Consider the following 25897-nt stretch of genomic DNA (forward strand, 5'->3'; position numbering starts at 1 on the left):
AGCCATGCTCTTTTACTTCACTGGAAGCGTTCCTTCTTCCCACTAGACAAATGTCCTGATTGTAAAATGCATGCTGTTCTCCTCATTAAACATTTGCTCTCCCTGCCTGCTGTGCCTGGTGCACAGATAACATGGTTACTGGGAGCCAGGTTGTTTCTCCTTTAAAATCCATCAGCGCACCTAGAGATCTCCTCACAGTCCAACACCGTCCACCTTATACCCTTTGCTGGTAGGGGGTTAGCAAGGCAAACCGGCCCGCGAGATCCTCCTTGCTGTCATTTTGGAAGAGATGTCTCATAGGCGGCTGCTCTTTGTGGACTTGCCTCAGCTCTTGCCTCCAGCACCCCTGCCTGACACCACCCTTCAGCCTCCTGAAGGCAGGAGTACTGCCATCAAACCGCTGCCCAGAGGGCAACTGAGTAGGGTTTCTTTTTCCCTCAGGATCTAAACTTCTACCGAGAGATGTCATTCGCTGTGGTACGGGGATCTCTGAGGACGGGAGTGCCCGTTCATTACACTGACCACTCCAGGCTAAGCTACCATGGAGGCTGCCGAACCGCGTCCTTCTCCTGAGGGAGGGGAAGGAAAGCCCTCCACAGCGCGCCCGGCTTCGCAGCCGCCCTTCAGCGCCGCACGCGCGGGCCACACGTCGGGCACCAGCGCGGCCAGGCGGCGGTTCACCTTAAGGGGTTGCGGTTCGCCATCTTAGGTTCCTCCGCCCCCTCCCGCCACGTGACGCAAACGGCCGCCATCTTAGGCTCCCCGCGCCGCCGCCTGGGCTCGCCTGGGTCACGTGGGGCGGGGCTGGTGGCGGAGCGGAGCTGAGGGGAGCGGAGCGGAGGGAAGCTGAGGAGAGCGGCGCGCCCGGAGGCTGAGGGGCGGCGGCAGGCGCGATGGGGCAGTGCGGCATCACCTCCTCCAAAACTGTCCTGGTCTTCCTTAACCTTATCTTCTGGGTGAGTCCGGGGGCAGCTGGGGATGGGGAGGGTCGGGGTCTCCGGGCGCGGGGCTGTCTCCCCCTCAGCCGTGCGGTGAGGGGAGGGCTCGGGCCCGGGTCGGTCGTGGCGCCGAGGCCCGGCCCTGAGGGCGCTGCGGGTCCGGGCCGGGCCGTCTCGTCTCTGTCCGGTCCTCGCTCACGTACGGTAGCAGCTGGGAGCCTCCCGCCGCCTCGCCGGTTCAGTTTGTATTTAAAAGCTTTCTGTTTAACAGTCGCCTTGTGCCCCTTCGCGGGGCCCCGTGTTTCAGCGGCGGGCGCAGTCCCTTCCTTCCCAACCACCCCCCACAAGTTCGGAGGTGGATGAAGCAGAATCTGTTGCCCTAGTAGCCTGTCAAAAAAGGTTTTAAGGAGCATTAGAGATCTTGAGGTAGAGACGCTTGTGTAATTGAATACAGCTTGAGTGGCATTATTGAGATTTTTCAGGTCTCTGCCAGTTTAATTTTTGTAGAGCTGTTACGGCCGTTTAGTTTTTGGCCTCCGAATTTAAGGACATCTGTCCCAAATACTTAGCGGTAAGTATGGAGCACCGTTTTCTTCCTTGTATTTTTAACACAACATTAGGAGAGAGAAAGAGATAACTTAGGAGTCCAAAAACAAGTCTTATTTTTCACTTCTAGTAACCACAGTTGTATTGTAGTATTTATGCGTCGCTTAAACCTTCCACGACTACAGTCATGCTGATGGTAGGACAAAAGCTTAGGCGGGTTGATGGAATAGTAGATTGCTGTAAACGACCTTTCTCGGGATGGACACGCAGGCTGTAGCTTGGCATTATATTCATTGTAATAATTGGCCTGTCAGAACAACATAAATCTAACTAAATCGAATCAAATGAAAGAATATTCTGTAGACTTTAAGAACTCCTTTTCTGCATTTAACTACTGTGTTTCTCATCCTCTAATCCCAGCTCCAAGAACAGAAGATCTGTTGTGCCAGCTGTTCAAAGATTTCAGCTTTGAAAAAGTGATAGTGGTAACAAGATAGTAGAACAGAAAAATGTGGGTATATATAGCTACGTCATTTAATGTTGAAATCTAATAAGTGTTACAGGATAGATAAATGTTGTTGTCTAATTTTTTACAAAGGAATGCCTCTCATGGGCGCCTAAAAATGAATCATCGTCAGGGAAATGCATAACTGTGCAGGGTCACCAGGATTTCTGTATACAGCTGTTCAGAGAGATGACCAGTAAATATGAGGCATATTTGACTAAGTGGTGCATATTAGGAGTCTGTAATTTTGGCTGAGGTGTATAGGCTCCATTCTTTATCTTTGAAGTATGAGGTAGTTAAATCAACCTTTTAGTACAGCCGTTTGTTTGGAATCTCGTTTGCTGGGTGTGGCTTTTTGTTACATGCATAGTTGCAAATGGCATTAAAAAAGCTTTTTAATAGCTGCTACATCATACTTAAAGTTTTTGACTGGGCTTGTTTGAGTTGCATTCTTAATGGCATCTTGAAGTAGATTTTTCTTTAGGGCTTTGCAATTTTTCTTTATCTATTTAGCACTTAGAATTTTTAATGACTTTTTGAGACAAACTTTACTTAATTTAAAATGGACAGATTGTATTTAGATAGCATGTAGTTCATGTCAAATTAAAATGTCACTGATCTTATATTATGTAAACCATCTCCAGCCTAAGAAGTCAACTTGTGCTGATAGCTTTTTGGCAGATAAGTTGCTTGTGCTGGAACAACCTTATGGCTCATCAGCTGCATGTCGAATGAGGCAGGCTTTCTCAAAGTAAGAATTACAAAAATCAATGTTCTTCCTCTCTTTAGCAAGCTATAGCCTAAAAATAGGAAATCTACATACTTTCATCAGAAGTAGTATATCTTCATTTTTAAATGGTAAAAGAGAAAGAAGAATTCTTGATCTAGCATGTTTCATTTGTTGACTGAGCTGACTGTGTATGTTAACATTTGGTGCCCATCTTGTTGACAATGTAATTGCTTCTGTGCTGTTACAGAAATCTTTTGCTTGTCATTCCTCTGTAGTTCTAATTATCAAAATTGGATCATCCAGGTTTCCACTGAGACTTGACAATAGGTAACTGCCTATAATTGGTCAAGTAACTATGAAACGTCCTTTAATTGCATTTATAAATTTAATGTGTCTCTATAGGTTATCATATATAAATGTTGCATATTATCATCATCTTCACGGTTGTCGGTAGTAATAGCAGGTTGCTTCTGCGTAGTTTGCTATCGAAAGTTCCGCAAGAGTAGCTGATCAAAGTGAGTTACAACACACACATGCATGCCCCGCCATGGGTCTCAAATTTGTGCAAGGATGTGAATGTTCAGAGTGCTTTGGTAGCTGTCTTATGAGTGCTAGATGTTCAGAAAATTATCACTTCTGCTGCTGAAGAAAAAGCAGAGATGTTTTTGTTATATTCTGTAGTCTAGCATGTAATTTCTTTCTTTTTTAAAAATTTCTTTCAAGCCTTCTGAAAAAGGCAGATCAGGCTTGCTGACAGGTCATAACCATACCCACTCATTATCTGTGACTGCTGACTTTAATAACCCAAACTTCACTCAGTTTGCCAGTGATACTTACTAACTTTTCTAGTTGACACTACAAAACAGTCATCTTGTTTCTGTATAGTCTCATGAAAACTTTTTTTACATCCTGTTAATTTCTTGTACATTCCTACATGTTAATAATTACTACGGGATTTTTTTTTTTTTTTTTGAGAAAGTAGGCTGCAGAAACTGTCTTCCTTTCACAGCAGGACAGGTGCTAGTTTATCATACAGAAAACTGGATGGACTTTACCTACATTCCCAAGTTTTTGGTGTGGTACTTTGACAGTTTAGCTGAGTTGTATTTGCAGGGGTGTCCAGCATCGAGTACATCTACTGTAGACACATATATTGCCTTAAAAACAAAGTACTGCAGGAAAAAAGCAGCATGAGTAGTAGTCATCAAGGGTAGCATGATAGAGATCTTGCGTGAAATGCTTATTTGAATTTTGGATAATTTGGCAAAGAGTGCATAAGCTCAAAGGTACTTTACAAAGAAATGCATTGATAAGCGTAAGTTAAAACTTGCCCTTCTTGGAAGGATCAGAGGAATACAGACCAGATGAATATGTTTGTTAGTGTTTTGTTGTTGTGAATTAGTTTTGGGGTAGATATGATAAATAGCAAAGGAAAAACAATCCTTCACTTGACCTTTCTTGTCTTAAGTTTGCACAAGATCTATTTGGTCGACTAGTGACTTCATTTTCATTCAGATGATGCTAAGTCCTTTTCTTTAAGGAAAGGAAGTAATTGGAAGTAATTGTTAAGTGAAAGACAGTACATATTAGAAATAAAAATAATGAAGCTTCTGGTACCTGTATTCTCAGAAATATTTTTGGTTGAGTGGAAGTCCCAATGTTGACCAATCTGTCTGAAGATATAGGACGTGGTGTGGGTTTTTTTTCAGTGGGTACAGATTAGAATGACTGATATGACAGGAAAACATTAAACTGTAGTCACAAAAAAATAGTAGTTGATAATCAGAAATATTTTTTGATATCTTAATGAAATGTTGAATTGATGACCAAGTACAAATAAAAGATGGTCATAAAGTATTTGAGGATAGCATGTTTTTTAGAAAAAACTTTTGTTAAGGTCTGCATTGATTTGAAAGAGGAAGAAATGAGTTTACCTGGAACAAATATCTGAAGTCTGCTGTCAAATGTATTTTTGTGAACTCTTAATTTAAGGCTTCACTGGGTGACTTGCATAGTTCTGTTGAAAGCAGTTTGGAGAAATGAGGTAAAGACAAAAATTCTAGGGAAATGTTTTCAGGCTTACGTTTAGGATATAGGATAGAAGGAGAAAATATTTAGAGATGCTTATAGCCTTGCATCAGAAAAGGGGGTCTGTCTGTTTTATATTCCTGAAGAATATATGTACTTTGACAGCCTGCTCTGCTAAAACAGTACCTAATACACTGTGCTTGCTTTGAGGTTTTTTTTTTTTGCCACCTCTATGTCCTCCTTCTTGAGGAAAGGAATGAACTCTGCTTCTGCAATACTTTTATAACTCAGTAGTTGTGAACTAATTTGCTCTTGCAGTTATTTAACTGACTTGAAATAATTGATTTTACAGTTCATTTGACTAAGCTTTTATAAAACATTCTTTGGAATGATTGTTTAGAGAAATCTCAATGCTTTGGTTTTGTACAGCAAGAATGCTTTCTACAGTTCTGTGCTCAGTGTACAACTTACGCATGCTCAACACAGTACAGTAGCCATAGTATTAGAAATTATGTAGTATTATCTTAGAGGAACTATCTGTGCTATCCGTACAAGAAGCTGTAGCTATCTGTTTATGTAGTGTGGTTTGGGTTTCTGGTAGAAAAGAATAAAGAAAATGCAGCAACAGGAAAATTCATTGAAATTTAGCAGTAGAAGGAAAAGTAGCTCATTTCCTCTTACACATAGGAATAAGCCAAATAATTTTTCTGTTTTACTGGGACTTTGAGAATTGTTTCTGGACTTTAAAAGCTGGGGTAGTGAAGAGACTTCTTGAGAGGTTTTTTTGGTGATCAAAGACTATAATTGGCAGATCATCCCAAAGGCTACCTATGGGGGATTACTTGACTGAAGCCTTTTTTGCCCTGAAGGACAGTCACTTCTGCATGTGGAAGTTGAATGTTATGTGCTTCTGCTGCTATAGTAGTGAAGTGAGTGTATTTGCAGGATTGTGTAATGGTGTGGAATCCTGTGCATTAAGGAAATTAGGATTTAAAACTTGAAGTGTTGTGCCCTCACCGAGTGATTTTCTTACAATATTTGGACATGAATTTTCAGGTAGCAAACATGGGGCAGGCCCTGATTCAGTAAGGCTTCGATTTGCCTTTAAGTAACGTGGTAGTATCACTTAACGTTTCTTCGCTGGATGAGTTTCAAGTCTTTGTCTGAGATTTTTCAGGACTCTCTGCATCTGGTCTTGTGCTTAAAAGTAGAGCTCGTACCTAACAGAAGCAAAAACAACTTGCAAAGCTGCATGTGATATCTTTGAGTAGTACATGGAATTTGAAATACTGCTTTACCTGGTGAAACTTCCTAGCATGGAGGCACAGGGCAAGGAATCTGGAAACCATTGAGCACCAGGTCGAGTTACAACCCTGATGACTAAATAGGTGTAAACGAGTGGCTATATTGTTAACATCTCTTCTAGTGAAAAAAAATAATAATACTCAGTCTGCTGGTGCGCTGCCTCTTGCAATTAGTGATACTTAAAATATGTAATGCCAGGTGCAAAGGCAGCCTAGCTCAGCCTTTTGCTTTAACTGCAAAAGCATTTGAAGTTGAGGTTTCTATGCATACTGTTACAGAATTGAATTAGGCTATATAGACAAAGCAGTCAGGCTTACTTGAATTTTACGTGGCTTTGTTTATAAGCCTTCAAAATATTTCTAACGATGTTACAAAGTTGAATGGAATTGCTGGTTTTCTGCCAGAGGATTTTGTAAGACAGTTATAGCTCAGTGTTCCAGTTAAATTATTACTGATGAGAACAAAGTAGAAGAGTGTCAGGAAACCATTGGGTTCTAAGGTGGATGGGCACCAGTTTAAGCAAGTAGAGAAAATAATGTCAAGTATGAGTGTGTTTTGTTTTCCCAGGGGAGTGAAGAGGGACAAACGGAGTAGCGAAGTGCTCAAAAGAATGTGAGAGAAATAAACAGCTGAAATATCCTATAGGGCCTTTGAAGTTAAAACTGAGGAACTAGATTTTGAAGGACAGATAGCTGAAAGAAAAACTTCAAGAAGCGAATCAGGAAAATTCTTTCTCTGTCTGACAATAATTGGGCTATGAATACACCAGTGTTGGAGAGGACTGAAAATACCGGAGAAATACAGTTGAAGTCAAATAATGTAGTAGTGTGGAAAAAACACTTTTTAATATACTGTTCTAAGAAGCCCAAAAATTGGGTGGCAAACCACAATACCAGTGTCCCTACTTATGGGTAGGAAATGTTCAGGCTTTGGTATGCATGGAGAAAAGTAACTTATGAAGAATGAAACTGATATAACTGTAGACTCTCAAAAATCTCTCCTGGAGTGTATGCTTTCTTTAAAAAAAAAAAAAAATAAAATAAATATTTGTGTCAGACTAGAAAGGCAGTGAGAACAAAGATACACTGAAGTTTAACATAACAAAAGCAATACACAAATACACAGGCTGGGAAGATGGTCCTAGGACAGGATCCAGGCAGAAAAGATGAGGGACCATTAGTGTGGAAGATTTTTTTTTCTTACTTTTTTTTTTGCTGCTTTTTATCGGTGATGATACACATAGTCTATCTGACTATACCATAGGTGTACTTTACAATCCCTGTCATGAAAGATGTTTTAGTAGTGGAATGAACAAAAATAGGGCTTAGAGTGCTATCTGTATTACTACCAAAATTTACCAATCATCAATGGTAAAGTTGGCAGTAGTAGGAATCTATAAGTAGGTGTCCTTGCCAAAAAGGTGGAATATTCCTCTTACCTAATTGGACATCAGGTGTGTTTCTCCTAACATACAATACTTTGCTGCTACCTTAGTTCTCTTGTTTAGAGAGTATGTGTTTTTCTTAAAACAGTGAATAAAATGCAGATTCTAAATGGACAAACACTATTGTTTGGACTAGTTAATTGTAAGGGTGCAAAAAAAATTTTCAAAACCTCTTTTTTGTGGGTTCTCTTGTGGGCCCAAAGTGAAGAAAATCCGATAGCAAGGTAAACGGCAAAAGTAACGTGAAGGACAATGCTTTCTAAAGATATGAAATCTTTGGACAAGTTTTCATCAGGTATGTTTGGGGGCAACATTAGTAGGGTAGTATAGGGAAGCACTAATTTGTAAATGGAGCTGCAGTGTCCATGGTTGATACAGAAATCCTCAACACAAAAAGTAGTTTAAATATCTTTCTTACCAGTCATCATCTTAGCTAGCCAGATTTCTAGCTTTCAAACTGCTGTAGTGTGTGAGCATTACTGAAAACATGAAAGCAGTTCTTGGTGTGTGTTTGCAGCCTACTTAGAAAAAAATCAACCAAGCAAAAAATCCACCTACAACAATAACAAAAAACACCAAACCTGAAACTGTTTCAAGGTGCATCTAGACAGTGTGTAGCTTTGTATATCTCGGTGCCTGTGAAAGGTGAAAACTGACTTTGTGAAACAGGTATGGGCTTAAGAGGCTGTATTATACCAGCCCAAAGATGGGCTGGGAAGTTTACTCGCTCCAAGAACCCCAAATTTTAAATATGCTTTCCTATAATGCTTTGAGTAATATTTATCATCACCTGTATCATTGTGTCATTAGATCTTTCAGTTTTCCTTCCAGTTCTTTGCATACTTGTTTGGCTTTTAACAACTCCTCAGTGGCTCATGCCAAAGCAATAATATCAAGCTTTTTCTGAACTGAGGCCTCTGTATTTTTAAAATTTCCTTTGATGAAAAGGATGTCTAATTGTTCAAGCCTTTTGCAACAAACTGTCTTCATTGACTGTACTTGTCTTGTCAGTCTTTTAAAGGTTAATTCATCCTAAAGTAAGAGTATGCCACTTCAGGTTCAGTACTGCAAGTTAGATGCAAACAACTCTAAAAGGATGCGTGAATGCTGAATAACCAGTCATCTCCCTAGAGCATGCATGTGACCTGGCACAGATTCAGGAACTGCTGCAATATCTATTCAGAGCCTTGAGCAGATTAAGTTCGAGCATTCTTCCTTCAAGCCCTGTTTATCAAAGACTTACTTGAACTGTGCACAGTTCATATATTTGGCTTCCATTTAATGATAGGAAATGCATGATTGTAAATGTGACAGCTTTTTAGTCAAATGTCTTTGACTTGAGCAAGTTCAGACTTGCAAATTTACTGTTTATTCTGCTGGATAATAAATGTTGAGATTTGGATTATTTTGTGATTTTTTTTTTTTTTTTTTTTTAAAATATCCTTTTGTCTTTACTTGTGATGCAGATTTCAGTTTCTTTAGATAATTTCCTTTTTGAGAAGCAAACTATTTAAGCGCATGCTACTGGTTTGGTGTTTTGGGGTTTTTTTCTCTTTTAAAAAGCATGTTTTCGACTTTATTCTTAGGTTGCAACAGGCAATAAATGTGCACTTAACTGGTGCATCACTGATCAATGCAGATTGCATACTTTGTACAGGTAAAACTAGCTCTTTGTCTTTATCTGTTGTCACAGTATGCTTTATTTCCATTAACATATAACATGGTACTGTGGAGGTGAAGCAAAACCCACTTGTGCTGAGGACTTGATGTTGAAACTACTGAGTTGAGGGGAGGGAAAAAGGAAGGACCTCAGGCTAGTCTGGTCCCCTTGACTGAACACCTGTTAGCAGTTAGCACAGTAAATGCACTCATCTTCTGGTTTAGTTTCATCCAAAGTGAGTTCTGTTATGCACTCCAAAGATATTCAGTGATGCAAACCAGAAGTTAGTGAGTGAAAAATCATCAAAGGATGAGCAAAAAGGATTGCTTCAAAACCACTTTCCTAATCCCAGCTAAAATACTGATTTAGAGACCTCCCCCCTTCCTTGTTTAGAGCAGGCTGAAGAAAACGGTAAGCATTCTGTGGTTATGATGTGAAAGGAAAAGGGAAGGCATTTCAAGCTAACTGGGTAGTGTTGCCATTTTCATTGTTCTGTGATAGACTAGGTCTTGTACCTGTTCAAAAATAGCGTTAAAACTCCTTTCCTGTGTATCACAGTTTAATCTTCATAGCTTTTAAAACTTGTGAAAGTGCCAGCAGGTACCTTTGCTTTTAGGACCTCCCCTCCGCCCCCAACATTCCTTTTTGAAGTGATTCTGAGGAAGAGATAGCAGTAATTTTTAAGGGTTTGGTCACTTCATCAAGTAGAGGCAATGTCTTTATCTTCAACTTGCTCATGATTCTAGTGCAAGGTTTATAGACATATGAATGCACACTGCTGTTCCCAAAATTCTGTAGCTTCTTCCACAGAAACACCAGTTCCACAACATTATTTAGAAGCAAAACCTAAGGCCAAATGCTGTCATGGCGATTAGTCATTATAGTTACCATGTGTGGAAAGGATTTCGTGAAGCCTTCGGACCAGGCTGCTTTAATCTGAGAAGTCTAAAGAAAAATCTACCTTTCCAGTAGTCATTACAAAATACTATTTCTTTTAACAAGCACGGAGTGTGGCTTTTCTTAGTTTCTGAGACAGTATTTAATCTCTGTACTTGTCAGACTCATCTGGCATAAAACTGCAGGAGCAAAGTTTCTTAAAATGCATGTGCTGCTTGAAGTAGGGAAGGAAAGCTAACACCTGTAGACAGGGTGTTTTAAAAGGTTAAACTTCTATTTTGTTTGAAATGCATTCTTTAAATGTATGTGCTCATGCAGTTTATGAACCAGATCTTTCTTAGAGAAGAAGGAAGCCACTTAAATTTCACACAACAGAGAAGGACAAAGGGGTTCACAAATGGTTCTGATTTCAGTTTTGTGGTATATTTTCTGTGCCTGATGCCAGCCACAGCTGTGTTTTTTCATCTGCCACCTTGCAATATACCATATTTCTAACAAGCATTTTAGTTCTTAGAAATGGGAGATTACATCACTGTCCTGTCATTCACAGGCTTCATTGCTAGGCAACAGTTAATGTAATTCCATTGTTCAGTGACACTACTTTGAATCTTTGCTTTGTGTACAGAAATTGTATGTCTGCATTTTGCCATGTTGTACCTAACATGGTAGGATTTGTATAGTTGGATTAGCATTTCAACATCTTTTGTGCAAAGGGGCAATTTTGTAATAGCTTGTTCACTTCAGATTTTCTTGTCTGGAGAAGATGTCTTGCTGTTGGTCTTTGACTGTTACTGAATTTTCAGTTTCACTACAGTTGTGTCTGCATAGCACCTTTTATTAGATGAATCTGAGCCTCCTGAATGCTTTTAAGATTCCTGTGGAGTACACACTTCACTGCAGAAAGAGAGGTGAAATGCATTGTTCAAATCCATGCAGAAGCGATGATACTTTTGAGCTGGCTCTTAATACCTTTTTCTTTGACATACTGTTTCTATAACGAAGTGCTGCAGGGGATATTCTGTATGTGAAGTATTATTCTAGTAGTGTTTGTGCAGCATTGTTTTATAAGAAGTAGTTGCAGTGATATTGCAGTACACCCAGTACATAGTAGCAAACAGTGCTGAAATACTAGGTACCAGTCATCTTATGGCTTGTCTTGTTCTGTGTCACACTAGACAGGTTGCCCAGGGAGGCTGTGGAATCTCCATCCTTGGATTTTTCAAGACTTTGGACAAAGCCTTGAGCAACCTGATCTGAATTCATTGTTGACCCTGCTTGGAGCAGGAAATTGGACTAAATGATCTCCAGAGGTCCCTTCTGGCCTGAATTATTAATTGATTCTTTGATTCTACAATAGCATGACCCAGTCTTGTATTACACTGGAACTAGCTATATACGTCTGCTCTCCTCAGTGCTACCTAGTGCTCAGGGATAGGGGTAGTTACAGGTCCACTGAGTGGGAAAGGAGGGCTGGAGGCAGCCTGCAGTATTCTTCCTCAGATGAAAGCTGACATGTAATATTCCAGTTGAGTGAACTCTGGTGTCCAGGGTGTGGATTGGATTGTAATGGGGACCACTACCCTTTACAGCAAAATTAAATTTGCGAGGTCATAGCTTAGTCATTGCATCTTCTGAGTGGATTGTTTTAGCTTAGCCTTGTATTGGGACATCAGAAAAGTATGTCATTAAATATTGAAATTATATTATCCATCATTGCAAATCAACTGAACGTAAGTGCTTCATTTTAATATATAGCGGGACTGTTTCATTCTGCAGCAAGTGTGAAGATGGTTATGAAAGACACTTGTAAAGCAGAAATTGATAAAGTCCTTTACTTTGAAGTAAATGTATGTTAGCTGGCTTGTCATGCAACAGCTGTCTGTCCTTCACTAGGTCTGCTCAGCTGAAAGTTAATGAAAGTATTTATGTGTTGGGATGCCTATAACTGTAAGGGAGGTAAAGTCATGTCAGAATGATGGGAGTGCTTTGTCTTGGTGTCTTAAATCTACATAGTGGCAGATCCATCCTACAGCTCTCGTTTGCAGTAACTTTAAGTGATTTGTTTGTTTAATAGAGACCATTTTGCACAACAATCCTTCTGAGAACATCACTTTTAAAAGTGTTGTGGTATGTGCCTCTAGGTATTTGATTCTGTCTTTTAATATTTGGTGCTTTATATTTGTTCCTAGCTGCTTTGTTGATTAAAATCAGTTTTTCCAGTGCTGTGAATGCTTCAGAAAGGCTGTTTTTTCTAGCAGTTCATCTTTCCATAGCAGAGCTTAAAGTTTGCAATGTGTGTATCTATTCTGTTCTAATATTAAATCATGGGTAGGAATCAGCAAAATGGAAGAATAAGTAGTAGGTAAATAATGGCAGATAAAAGAACTGCATGCATGTTCTGAAAAGCTGTTGAATAGCAAGTAACTTGCTGCTTGGAGGGGCTGGAATCCTGTTCTCAAAAGTATAAGACAGTTTGTGAATGTTAAAATATGTAGAAAGTTTAGTTGACAGCATGGGAAGGAAGTACTTGGGAACAGGAAGCAAGGTTTTGGCGCTCAAAGCATGATTACCCTCATTTCTTGACTATGTGCCTCAGAAGACTTCCATAGTGTAGTAGTCAAAACTAAATCTGCCTAGATGAAATGTGGTTTGAAAACTACTGGCTGGCCTCCATTTGAGATGTTCCTAATCAACAAATGCTATAACCTGTCAAAGATGTTGAAATGTAAAAACAAATAATTTCTGAGGCACAGTAGCCTTGCCGAAAGAAGGGTTTGTTGTTCAAAGAAACTTACCATGGTCTTATGTCTCTTGTAGGCAGCAGCAGGCATACTGTGCTACGTGGGAGCCTATGTGTTCATCACATATGATGACTATGATCACTTCTTTGAAGATGTCTACACACTAATTCCAGCAGTTATTATCATAGCTGTGGGAACACTTCTTTTTATTATTGGACTTATTGGGTGCTGTGCCACAATTCGAGAAAGTCGCTGTGGACTTGCTACGGTAAGTTGCAGAGTTTTTATATGATGATGTCTGGCTGTTGTATATTTGGTCACCTTACCTTTTAATAGACTTCTAAAAAAAATCTTAAGTTTGTTCTAATATTATTTTATGGCCTTAAATGTTTTCCCCTTACATTTTGTTATGAACATCTTATTTCAATTTTCTGTTCTGAATAATGGTGTTAAATTAGCCAGTGCTGGCAGCAGCAGGCTCCTCAGTTTTACCTTTTTTAGAACTGTGGTTGTCTCAAAAAAAAAAAAAAAAAAAATATTAAAAAAAATCATCAAGTCATAACAGTTTTTATGTCTCACTTCGTTCTGTTTGAAAAGCTGAAATTGGACAGAGAAAGGTGAACCAGGAACCTTCTTGTTTTAAGTATCTTGCATCGAGGTTAACTGAACGTTGTTATGATGCCTAAATATTTTTCTGTATGGCTTAATTTAGATGCTTTGTTTGCAGTATTTTGTCATGTGTTTCCAAGCATTTTAATTGTAATTTGAGCTTGAGAATTAGGTAGGAGAGAAGAGGTGCCAGCATTTAAACTGTCTGCACTTTTTTGGGGGCGGGGGGAGTTTGTTGAATACTGTGTAGACTTCTTTAACAGTTTATCTTAAAAGTGCTCTTAAATGTACCAAGACAAATGCATAGCTTGCTGTCTCTGTCAGTTGCTACAGGGCTTAAACTGAGGAAACATTCCCCTAGTCCATCTACCACTCTTAGTGACAGTCTGGGTAGCTTCTTTGATGTGACGTTTCTATTTATCGAACAGAAAGAAGATTGAAAGAAGCACTTGATTAAAGCACTCTATTATGGTGTTTTCAGTCCTAATGCTCAGCACTTGCCTGACTGGGCAGCTGCTTATTACTTGGTGAAGCTATGAACACTGAAGTTTCTTGAATGAAGTTAATTCTGGACTCATTTGATCAACTTAATTGCCTGCTTTAAGTTATCTGTTAAATCAAAATTTTACCTGAAAAATTAGTTTAAATAGCAAAATCTGTCTGGAGACTTTCAGGAAGTAGATGGGTAAAACTATCTGCACAAATACTCTTGATTGTATTTTACAGTTTGTGATCATCCTGCTCTTGGTTTTTATCACTGAAGTTGTGGTGGTGGTTCTTGGCTACATCTACAGAGCAAAGGTAATTACTTGTCAATTTCAGTGAACATGTGTGTTGTGAACTGTTACCAAAATACAGAGGTGTAGTCTTTACTGTGTTGGATTCTGTAGAACTGTAAATGGGTATTTGTTAAGGGAATAAAACCAAACCTCCAAGTGGGTTAATTTGAGATATCAATATCTTAAAATTTAGAACAACAGTATTCTTTAAAGCAAAGCAGAAGGCTTTCTCGGAGGCAAAAAACTAGCTGGAATATATCATTTACAGTTGAACAGCGGAGGGGAGACATGGTAATTGGTACCTTTCCATTTTCCAGATGGTCTTCTAATTTATTTATGCTTTGACTTTGTGAATGATTTAGGTTGCACAATATTTGAACATAGGGCATATTGGTTTGATATGCAGTAATGTAAATGTTGTCTTGTGTTTTGGTATACAAACTAACACTGCATAATAATAAAATCAAATAGATTGAATGTGTTAATGTATACTGTCTAGCTTTATACAGGTTGTTGACAAGGGTTATGGCTAAAGAAATTGTGACTTATCCTACTCTTTGTTTATTGGAATTTAAGAAACAGGACCAGAAAAATGAAATTAATTGTGTTCCTAGCAGCATAATACGTAGCAGAAATATACCACATGGCATTAGAGATATCACAATGTAGTTTGAAGAAATGAGTTTTCTAACTTGCACCGTTTCGCTGGCTTTTCTTACATCTACGTCTAAATTTTGCCAAAAAATTAGAAGAAAAGGTGTGTTTAGCTGTGATGTGTAGTATGATCACATTATAGGACACTCCAGTGATATCTTAATAGCAAGCTGAACTACAACACCATTTACCTTTCTTTGGCCTTCTGTGTTTATATAAACAACCCAGGTCTTACTAGTCCAGTATTCTCTCCTGCTTGCTTTCTCTTGCTATCCTGGAAGAAATGGTGAGACAACCATTAAGTAAAAATCTGGAGTTGTTGCTTGGTTTACAAAGCAAGACTGCCTTGAGTAAGCAGCAATTGAGAGGACCCTGAACCTATACGTTCTAAATCTGGCTTCATAACAGTTAGAGTAGGTTGCTTCAACAGAAATGCTCCATCAGTGACGCTTAAATTCAGGATGTGTTTTTCTCATGGTCTACATTTGATTTCTGCTAAATTGGCAGTGCACTGAGAAGATCATTTGGGACTCGGAAGCTTATAGTGGAAAGTGGTCCTTGGAAGCAACTGAGGAGAGCAGTACAATTTCTGGAGAACAGGAAACATGTTGAGTTCTTACATGTTAACTTGAATGGTTGCCTTCTGCTCCAATACTTGCAGAAGCATAGTGTATTACAGTGTAGTTATTCAGGAATTACTGTGAATCTGATCTGGACTAAGCTGTGGTCATCTTATTCTCTCTGTGTTCAGTCTTAAAGTGGCTTGCTTTTTTCCAGTTAAGAGCATTCAGAGCAGATAAAAGCAGATGCATAGATCTTTCTTCCCTAGCCCATCTGAAATAACACACTTGAAAATTTGATTGGTCCCAGCTGTGTGTTCCTGTTGTCTCATTTTTGTCTTGCTACTGTACAGTTTCACAGCTGTAGCTAATGCAGGGTCAGAGCTTGGGGGAAGAGGGAAGGTAGTCTCTTTTTGGTGGCAACATGTTCTTGCATTAAGCCATTTGTTGGGAGTCCATATTTGAAAACTAAATCTTGGATCTTTTGAAAGGACAGACAGGTTTGTCAGTAAAAATGGCAGTTTTCTACTACCCTCCAGTACTTAACATCTTCAACTATTGTTTTCAAGTGCAACAGGAGTGTCAGAAATAACTTAGAATTTATTACCAGTGAACTGGGAGGTGAAATCTGCTCAGATTTCTGATTTTTATTTTTTGCCAGAATAAATAAGGCAGTTCTGTGCTTTGCCAGTTTTGTTCTGTTGTTTCTGACATGGCAAGGCGTGTATACATTGGGGGGGGTTGTTTGGGTTTTTTGAAAAAGGCACCTGAATCACGTTAGAATTACTTTAGTGTTAACTGTACAAACTTCCAAACAAAACTTTATAAACAAAAGGAAATGCTGAAGTCATGGCAGTTGTTCATCAAAACTGTTGGTACCAAGTGAGACTGAGTGTCAAGAAAGTGGTAGTGTGCCCTTTTAAGTTAAGATACAATGACTCATCTTAAAATTGTGTACTGTTTCCATATGCTCTGAAAACCTGCATGTGTGGATACAATTCAGACTCCTACTCCTTCAGAAAAACATGAAGCTGCCTAGGTCATACTGCGATTGACTGACCTGCTGCAAAATCTGCTAGCATTGGTCCTCATCAGTAATTGTGTGTAATTTGCATTGCTTTCAGGCATAATGTTGCCCTAATTGAACCATAAGCCAAATTATATACAAGCAAGCACTGAAATAAATGATTTAAAAACCTATATGACAGATTGAACAGCTGTTTATTTACATGAATCACAGTTGTAAATCACATTAGTTACATCATTGAACAATTGAATTTAAACTAGTCTGAAACAAGTTACCTGTGCAGGCTAAACTGACTTTTATTCCTATATGTCTTGGTACAGATTTACTTGTAAAGATAACCAACACTCTTGGATAGGGGGGGAATGAAGCTTGTGCTACGCTGCAGAAAATTCTTCCCTTTAAGCATTTAAGGGAATGATGTGTTGGCTAGACCTTCTTACTGTAACTTGCAAATCTAAAGAATATGCATGCTTAGTTAATGCTCAACCCTAAGAGTACATTCCTTGCACATAATTCCTGTTGAATGTGATAGGGGAAAAAAAAAAAATCAATTTGGTTCTAATCTTACTATTGTACAAATGTTTAGCTACACCAAACTTTCTGTGTGTGTAAGCAACAGTTCACAGTGAAACATACTGCCTAAAAGGTTCTAGTAATATTTCCTCCAAAATGGGCATTATAAGATGCCTTTTGGGGGACAAGTGATGATTCTTGGATGTCATCCATTTCTAACGCATGTACTTGACAGCATCTTAAGCAGCTTGACTCATCTGCAGTAGCTTTAGGAGCTATTCCAGTAGCTGTTGCTATGTACCATGTACTGCCATCAATGTTTCTCAGAAAGCGTGGGGGGACTGGGGCTGAACAGAGTGCTTGGTCACTGTAGGGTAGAATAGTCTGCCAAAGACCTCATCTTTGATACCTTACCTGTGCTTCAATCAGAATGGGAAGAGCAGCTGATATGACTTACATCCTTGTGGTCCCAAATGGAATGAGTTAACCCAGATGGTTATCCTGGTTTTGGTTTGGAACTTTGAAGGAGTAGGAGGAAGTGGAAAGGTGAATGCATGCTCTAATAGAGAGCCTTTAACTTCATGCAATGTCTGCCACAGTGTCATAATAAAAGCGATTTCCTTTCTGAGATACATTGCAAAGCTACTTTGTCTAAAATCTCATGGAAGGTAGCTCCTTGGGTTTTTTTTCTTGTCCATTAGCTGCAAGCTAGCAACATTTTTGCAAAAGTCAAGTTAGAATTTTAAGAAGCTGTACCACTAAAGTATGCTAATTTCAGGCGATAGGGAGTTACCTTGGTTTCCTGAATTGCTATCATTGGAAGTGAAATTATTTTACCTAGACCTGTACTACTTCTCTTGGTGTGCTAATGCATATGCTTTCCTAATACTTCACAGGTGGAGGATGAAGTTGATCGCAGCATTCAGAAAGTATATAATGGGTACAATGGGACAAATCCTGATGCAGCCAGTCGTGCTATTGACTATGTACAGAGGCAGGTGAGACTGTGAGACAGTCCGTTGTGTCCTTAAAACACAGGTGCTATGTTGCTCTAATACATGTGTAGCATATCTTCCTCCCTTCTGACAGATCTAGGAAACAGCTGATTGGTCAACAAATAGCTTAAATCAGTTAAAATTAGTAGAATTATGGCATTGTTGATGGGGAGATGCATTTTGTGTAACTGGCTACCTATGAATCATTGTTTGGATTCAAATATTTAGTACTTGCCTATCTTTCTGCAATGGAACATTGTAGAATGTTCTCACGTCTGCACCAGGTTTATCTAGAACATGCTCGGGGAAAGAAGTTCTTGATTCTAGCCTAAAGCTACTGTTGCAAGCTTGTGGATTCAAGGCTAAAAGAACCGATCAGACTTAAAGAAAATTCAGGGGCTTTCAATATTCTTAAAATTGCATCAATACAAAAAATTGTCTAACATTTACATATTAAATGTCTAATGCATTTAAGTCAGTCATACTACTAATTAATACCTTTCTTAAAATCCTTCCTGAAAGGGAGAAAGGAGAAGAAGCTGGTAAATTGACACTTACGTAGTACCTCTGAGGCTGCACTGTACACAAGAAAACTCCAAGCACTGCAACAGAGTATGAGCTCTCAGCAGAATGGAACTGTATTTATTTTTAATTGGTTCATTCCTGAAGGCCTTCTATATGGCCACACAGGCATTTATATGAAATGAACTTTAATTCTGTACCACAGCTCTGTGAGGAGTGCAAGAACTATGTCCAGAAAGCAAAGGATTTTTTTCAAGCATGTGTTGTAAGCTTTAAGGATAGAGCTGTTCTAAGCCAAAAATAAAGCTTTTTTCTTGTCTGGGAGGCATGAGAAAAAAGTGGGTTGTCAAATATGCCCCAAGAACTGGAATTTCAAGTCTGTATTTTGTAAGGAGTATCTTAAATGATTTAAGGCTATAGGTCCCTTTACAATACGCTCAGTCTATGATTTGCTTAAGTAACTGTCAAATAATTTGTGTTACTCAAGTAACAAAGGTAGCCTAATCTTTATATACTTGTGTTCTTGGTATTGCAATTACAGTTGCTTTCTCATCCCACTCCTTGACTGATAAACACATTGGCTCTTTACCTGCATGTTTTTTCAGCTGCGCTGCTGTGGGATCCATAACTATTCAGACTGGGAGACTACTGTCTGGTTCAAACAAACTAAAAATAACAGTGTGCCACTTAGCTGTTGCAAAGCAGCCCTCAGCAATTGTACTGGCAGTTTGACCCGCCCAATGGACCTTTATTCTGAGGTAAGACCGCTGAACTATGAACTTATGTAGCCCTGTGCTTTTGCTGACAATCGTTTAATTTTCTTTTTAGTGGGAGCATGAAGTCTTGGGTGTATTTGCTTTAACAGGAAATAAATAGATGATAGGGATATACTAAGTAATTACTTTTTTAGTGTTTGGTTTATCTTTCTGCCCTGTTTGATGCTGGGGCGGGGGGGTGGGGGGGGGGTGCCTAAAAGTGTTTGCCAGATGGATATACAAGAAGTCTACTTTTTTCAGGGGTGTGAGGCTCTGGTTGTAAAGAAGCTTCAAGAGATCATGATGTATGTCATCTGGGCAGCACTAGCATTTGCTGCTATTCAGGTAAGAGAGTAATCTTTAGCTGTAAACTCTTTCTCAGGTGAAACTGCTGTCCAGGTTACTACAGGTATGCGCAGGATGGTGACAGCTTTAGTCCCTACTTGGTATGGGGGGCTAAATGCACATCAGTCAAAAGGATCTAAACACTTTAACACAGAACTTTTCAACCATGTGTGATCTAAAAACTACTGCTATGTGGATGTATGTTCTGTTAGATTTGAAGATAGCTGAACAGTCAATGTTACATGCAGTAATCTACTAGAATGTAAATGGTAAATTACTTCTTGAAAACCAATTATCTTAAGTATTAAGTATCATGAATGTGCCCTGATGGCATTTAACACTTGAAGAATTTCCACAGTATTTAATTTCCAACAGCTCATACTGATGATTTAAAAAACATGGCATGTTTTAAACATGCTTCGTGGCATACAAATAATGTCAAGACCACCCAGGAGATACACCAGGGGTTTTGATATCATACTCTGCTCTTGTTCAGCTGAGCTTTGCATTGTCTTGAAGATTTATTGGTTTCTGGACTTAAGCAAAAAAAGAGGTTCTAAACTAGAGACCCTGCCTACTTAAAACTGGGGACAGGCTGTCTCCCACATAAACCGTAATTGTTACAGTTACCCTGGTCATAAAACCTAACTGAGGAAATAGACTGATGTGTGTCTCAGTATTTATTTAGATTTTTAAAAAAAGACTAGGAATGTCTTAAACGTATCTTGTAAAATTGGAATTTTGAATGCTGATCAATTTGGCAGGCTTAGTACATTCATTACACTATTTTCAGACTGTCCCAATGTTGTGGCCTTTGAGAAATGTAGTACATATGCTGAATCCCAAGAGACTTGAAAACTAACTTTGAAGTTACTTTTGTGCCCATAATAGCATTTGAACTCAGAAAACATTGTACCTGTTGAGTCAGGCAGTTTAGGTATTTTTGTTTTCAAAAGCAGCTTTTGAGCTGTATTGTAGGTTTGAAGGTAGATAATCTTTTGCAAACAGTCTTGCGAAAATATGGTTAAATTTTTATTTCAATGTTACAAGGATATAATCATATATAATACTATATACAGTAATAATGTTGAACTGTCCAGAACCAGATTACTTCAGCTATGGAACTTCGAATTTGGTGAGATCTGTGCTCAGTCTTCTGAAGGAAACTATTTTTTTAATTGCCATTCTTAAAACTCTAACTGTTAAAGCAATACTTGGTCTCCTTGAACACTGAAATACATTTGTATAATGTAAATGAAGGTATTTACTACAACCATGATTACTGTGGGAGATTTTTTTATGTAGGAAAAAAAAATATATGTTATGAGGCTGGGTGACCTGAATCCCAAGAGGTGGCATTATTCCTGGCTTTGGAGTTTGGAGGTTGATTAATGAGGTCTGCCCCAAAATGCAGCACAGTTGTAATCCTGTCTGGGGTTGGGCCAGAATTTCTGACATGTGCTTGCAGTGGAAATGTGGCTGCTTGCATCCTTCTGTTATTCCTGGCTCATCAATTCTAGGCAAGCATGTTAGTTGTATCCCTTCTGCAGTGGGTACTCTTTGATTTATCTCTGTGTCAGTAATCAAGCTATTGGCAGAAAGTACATACCGTATAAACAGTTTGTCAAGAAAATAAGAGTGTCAGAGAAACTTCTTTGCTATTGCTGTGGTATAGCATTTTGAAATCTTTTTGTTTAAAGTTGAAACAAGCTACATGATACCTGTTCAAAAAATGAATAGAATAAAGATAAATATAGAATACAGCATGTTGGGAATACCCAGTAACTGTCTAGTAACGCTCACTGAGTGGTACTCACACTTAAGTTTATCAGAGGTCATATTCTTGTGTATTTGCTCCACAGTTCAAATGGTTGTAAATTTATATGTTTTTAAAAGGCTTTAGTTTCACTCAAGTTGATACTAAACAGTATTTGAACTGTTCTGTTAGTTATAGAAGTTATGTCCTCTTATTTGTAATACAGAATTTAAGTATGTACTTAGCCTGATTTATCTGCAAAATAGTTTGGGGGCTGATTGAAATGGAGGTAAGAATGTAAACTTTGGCAGATGACCTGTAACCTAGGTCATGTCCTGTAAACTTAGAGGAGTAATTATGTTTTTCTTAAATTTTTGTGAATTTTACTACCTTTCCTATATTCACTGCATAGAGTCCACTCTGAACTGTTATTTTGTATGTTATACAATAAGGCTGTCCAAAGTTTATTACTTCTAATAGCTTACATGGAACAAATGTAGCCTTCAGTACTTTCTTTAAAATGAAAAGACTGAGAAGAGGAGAATTTTTGCAAGGCTTGGATTTTGTGGAAAGCTTAGTCTTTTCTGCATAGAAGTAATTTTTGGTATGTTCATGTTTCAGTTACCATGGGGATCTTCCAGTGTGCAGTAATTCCCTGGTCTCAACCACAGTGACAGTACAGAACTGTTAAGAAATAGGAGGCAAACTGAGGGGAGCAAAGGCATTACAGTGCAGTAGAAGTCCTGCTTGATTAGCTGCAGAGTTCATTCTTAAAGATAGCTTTTATAGTTGTCATTTACAAGGTACCAAGCTTGGTGTATATATACAGCCAGTGAGCTTTTTTTTAGGGGAAAAAAAAAAAAAGGCAAATGGGTTTGGTGAAAACAAATGGAATATAGTTACTGCTAGTAGACAAATTTTAAACAAACAAACAAAACCACAAACAAAAGAAAACCACACAAACCCCAAAACAAACCTTCTGACTGTGGGAGATGTGTCTAAACTTCTCTGAAAGTTGAAGAAGGGGGGGATGCATGGATCCTTCCTCAATACAGACTTGTAAAATATTTTTGTTCACAATGTTAAGTAGAAACTGAAGAGAAACAGACTCAAATGCCTTAGAGAAAGTTTTAGAGTTGCTAGTGTATTTTAAAAAATGACTTGCTAAACAATTTCTGTAGAGAGAGTTGAAATATGGGGATTACTTCAGTGTTTACACTGAATTCTAGGACTATGCTCACTGGCCTCCTAGAGGATATAAATGGTTTAAATAGTAACCCAAAAGTTGATTACATGAGTTATTACAGTACCTGATTGTTTCAGATTTTACACAACTCTATTTAAATTGAATGTCTTGAGTGAGTCATTGACCAGGATTATCTTTGTGTGAATAACTGTAAATGTGATGGAACTGCTTTTATGTATTTGAAATTCATGGCTAGAATTATAGCAAATGACTAAAGGAGGTGTCTTTCTGTGGCACACTCTTGTATCATTGCTTTGAACAGGGAAAAAGATGAAGTTTCTGTACTTGCAGGCTGCAAGCCTTCTTCAGGGTTCTGTAGCCTCTGGCAACTACCATAAACTCTCACATGTCACAGCTCACAAGTCTAACTTAAGGGTTTGTTAACTGTGGATATTATCTCCTTGCTTGGAAGGGCTCTGTCCATGAGGAGGCATTCTCTCATGTAACTCTGTTTTTTCTCCTACTCTGACATGAATATAATGTATATTTGGGAGTTAATCTGTGAACTGGAACCACGCAAGTACTGATGGAAAGTATAGAAAGGTGCTGTTTTACCAACAGGCTGAAGTGCCATACTCTAGGTTACGCTTCATATGCTTTTTTGAACCCGAGCTGGTTTCTGCTATAGATCTAAAGGAGATAATGCACTCCAGACAAAGAATATTATTAATCTTTACAGCTTGTTCCTTTCTAGGAAATTAAAAGCTCATACTAGAATTTCATCATGCCTCTTTTTCATCACTGCTTATTTAGGCTTAGGATTTTTGAAGCATTCTCTCTTCAGTCTTTCAGCAGACTTGAGTACTGTGTTGCATCTACCATCATCTAGTTGTTTTAAAACTTGTTACATATGTGATCTTTGCATCAGACTTTATTAACAAAAAGCAAGTAATTCTTCTTTTGCCCGGTGCTGTGTTTCACTGGGTTTTTGCTGTATGAGTGAAGAAGCTTTACATTTGGCTGTCTGCTCACTCATTTCATTCTTGTTTGCTTTTCTGTTCAAGGTGGGGTTTTGGGGGTGGGGTTTTTGTTTGGTGTTTTTCAAAACTTATTTACCTTCTGGGTGATGCTTTATAATCCGGAGCTATGACAGGAGCCCCATGAAATATTTGTATCTGTGAATAAACTTCTATGCATATGACCAAATCAATACAATCTCTTGCTGTACTAGAAGCTATTGCCAATTACTGTAAACCATAGAACACAACACTACCTGATTTTTTTTGAGTAGGTGCAGTCTTATTCTATCTTCAGGAAATGTGCAACTTCTGTAAAATATCATGCCCTCCATCCATGATGACATTCACCTGATTTAAGTCTTGTAAATGTATACAAGGTGATCAAACCTTAAATTCCTGGCAAACTTGCCAGAACCGTCATGGTACTGTGAATTCTAACAGCAGGAAAATGTCTAGAAGTGAATAATTCACATTGGACTTAAGCTTTCTAATATGATATGTTAACAGGGATTGAGCATTTGAAAGAGGTTTCAACGGTGCAGTAGGTTCATAAAACTCTTAAGTTTTGCTCTCTTTCATCATGGCAATTAGAGGCTAATGCATTTGAATTTCACTTTGATTTTTCATACTAGATACAGTATCTAAATCTGTACCTTTCATAAAATTAGTCATTTCTTCTATCTGAATTGTTGAGGCAGAATACAACTGGCTGACAAAAAAAACTTCCATTAAAGATGTCCAAGACAATCTTGTAAGAAAATAAGGCTGGAATTTGTGGCCCTTGCTTTTTGCAGCAGGAAATTACGCTTTTTCAAGAGCAGTGCATTTGTTGCCATTTACCTTATGGACAATTACAGTCTTGCAAAGCATGCTGACAATTTCTTTGCTGAGGTTAAATCTCTTGGAAGTGCCTTCTTTGTACTCAGCTTGTTTTCTTGTTTTTTTCTCCATAGCTTCTGGGCATGTTGTGTGCCTGTATAGTACTATGTAGGAGGAGTCGGGATCCTGCCTACGAACTTCTCATCACTGGCGGAACCTATGCCTAGAAGAGAATGCGAACATGCAGTTCAATCTTATCTCATCTATGTGGAAGGTGAATGGGCCAGGTCTACTGCAATAGCTTTCTTGCCCTAAGCTTAGTCAAAGCACACCTTTCGCAGATGAGGACAGCAGTACTGTACACTGGTGATGGGCAAAACAGCTCAGCTTTACACACACCCATATAATTACCTGTGACTTTCACTGTTTTAGCCAGCTATTCATGTATCTAAATGTTTTAGTATACTAGTAAACTTTCTAATTTCAGAACCATTTGCAAGTTAAGTGTAATTTGGTTGATATGAAAGTCAAAGGATGTGTGCCTACTTTGGTAGATTACCTCTAAGCATTAACTGGCTGATTCTTGCATATAGAGAGAGGAGTTATTAAACCTTCACTACATGGAACTCTTTTGGCCAAAGTTGTATGAAGGAAGCCAGCTGTATTTAATTTGAGGGGAAAAAAATATTTTAATCTTGCCCTTCACCAGTGTCACTTTTTAAAAACACTTAAGTGAAGTCCAGTACACTTTATATATAAAAATTGTAAAAAAAAAAAAAAAAAAAAAAAAAAAAAAATAACCAAAATTTTAGGATCATGTGACTGCAGTTTTGACCTTCAGAGATCAAATCTTTCAAACATTAGTGGTTTAAAATACAAGCTGGCTTTTCAGGAGTATAATGTATGCACTACTGTTCTATAATGAAATATTTCATTTTTCTATGAAGAGCGGTTTTATGTGTTGAGTGAACTGTTAGACTGTAGATCTTAAATTGGTTTGGAAACAATGTAGCCATGTAGAGTAGCAAAGTAGTATGTGAAAGTGATCTCAACTGTAAATAGTAAATCTGATTAAATAAAACTCTGTATATCCTCCCTGTAAACATGTCTTGTTTTCTGTTTAAACGATTCCATTGTATTTGTTCAAATGGAGTCCTGGTGTGCTAGAAGCATAAGCTTTAGTATGAAAGCACTGGTTTTAAGCGGCTTCATTTAAATAGATACGTATTTAAGGTTTGGTGGAATCTTGATTGTATCATGTTTGTTCTTTTTACTTGAAACAATACTAGATAAGCACAGCACAACAAACTTGGTTGAACTTGATGGAAAGTTAACATTGTGTGAATACGAAGAATCTGTTGCCTCTCAACAGTGGGGGATGAATAGCCGTACTATAACTGCTGTATGTTAATTATGCATTAATGTGTCTTATGTTATTCAGATGGTTAGTCACTGTTCTGCTTTCCATGGCTTCAGTTGCCTTGTTCTTCTGCAGAAGCCAGGAATGTTCAGAATTTCTACTAGTTGCTTATGTGCTTTATCATGCAAAGTAGACATGCTCAGC

General features: G+C 38.4%; 1 protein-coding gene across 1 annotated transcript; it reads left to right on the top strand.

Moving 5' to 3' along the window:
* Window positions 1–772: 772 nt before the first annotated feature.
* On the top strand, window positions 773–25436 carry TSPAN3 (tetraspanin 3). Its single transcript, XM_049811496.1, has 7 exons — window positions 773–956; window positions 12871–13062; window positions 14130–14204; window positions 17833–17934; window positions 19059–19211; window positions 19470–19553; window positions 24468–25436. The coding sequence occupies exons 1-7, from the start codon at window positions 894–896 to the stop codon at window positions 24558–24560; spliced, it is 762 nt and encodes a 253-aa protein (XP_049667453.1). The 5' UTR covers window positions 773–893; the 3' UTR covers window positions 24561–25436.
* Window positions 25437–25897: the final 461 nt, after the last annotated feature.

The sequence above is a fragment of the Accipiter gentilis genome, chromosome 10 (genome assembly GCF_929443795.1).
Source record: "Accipiter gentilis chromosome 10, bAccGen1.1, whole genome shotgun sequence".
Taxonomy (NCBI): Eukaryota; Metazoa; Chordata; class Aves; order Accipitriformes; family Accipitridae; genus Astur; species Astur gentilis.

Bases quoted from the DNA above. Each gene is read 5' to 3' on its own strand.
- TSPAN3 (XM_049811496.1), top strand. From the start codon at position 894: ATGGGGCAGTGCGGCATCACCTCCTCCAAAACTGTCCTGGTCTTCCTT. The intron at 19,212-19,469 runs GTAAGACCGCTG...TACTTTTTTCAG, and splicing joins CAATGGACCTTTATTCTGAG to GGGTGTGAGGCTCTGGTTGT. The intron at 19,554-24,467 runs GTAAGAGAGTAA...TTTTCTCCATAG, and splicing joins TAGCATTTGCTGCTATTCAG to CTTCTGGGCATGTTGTGTGC.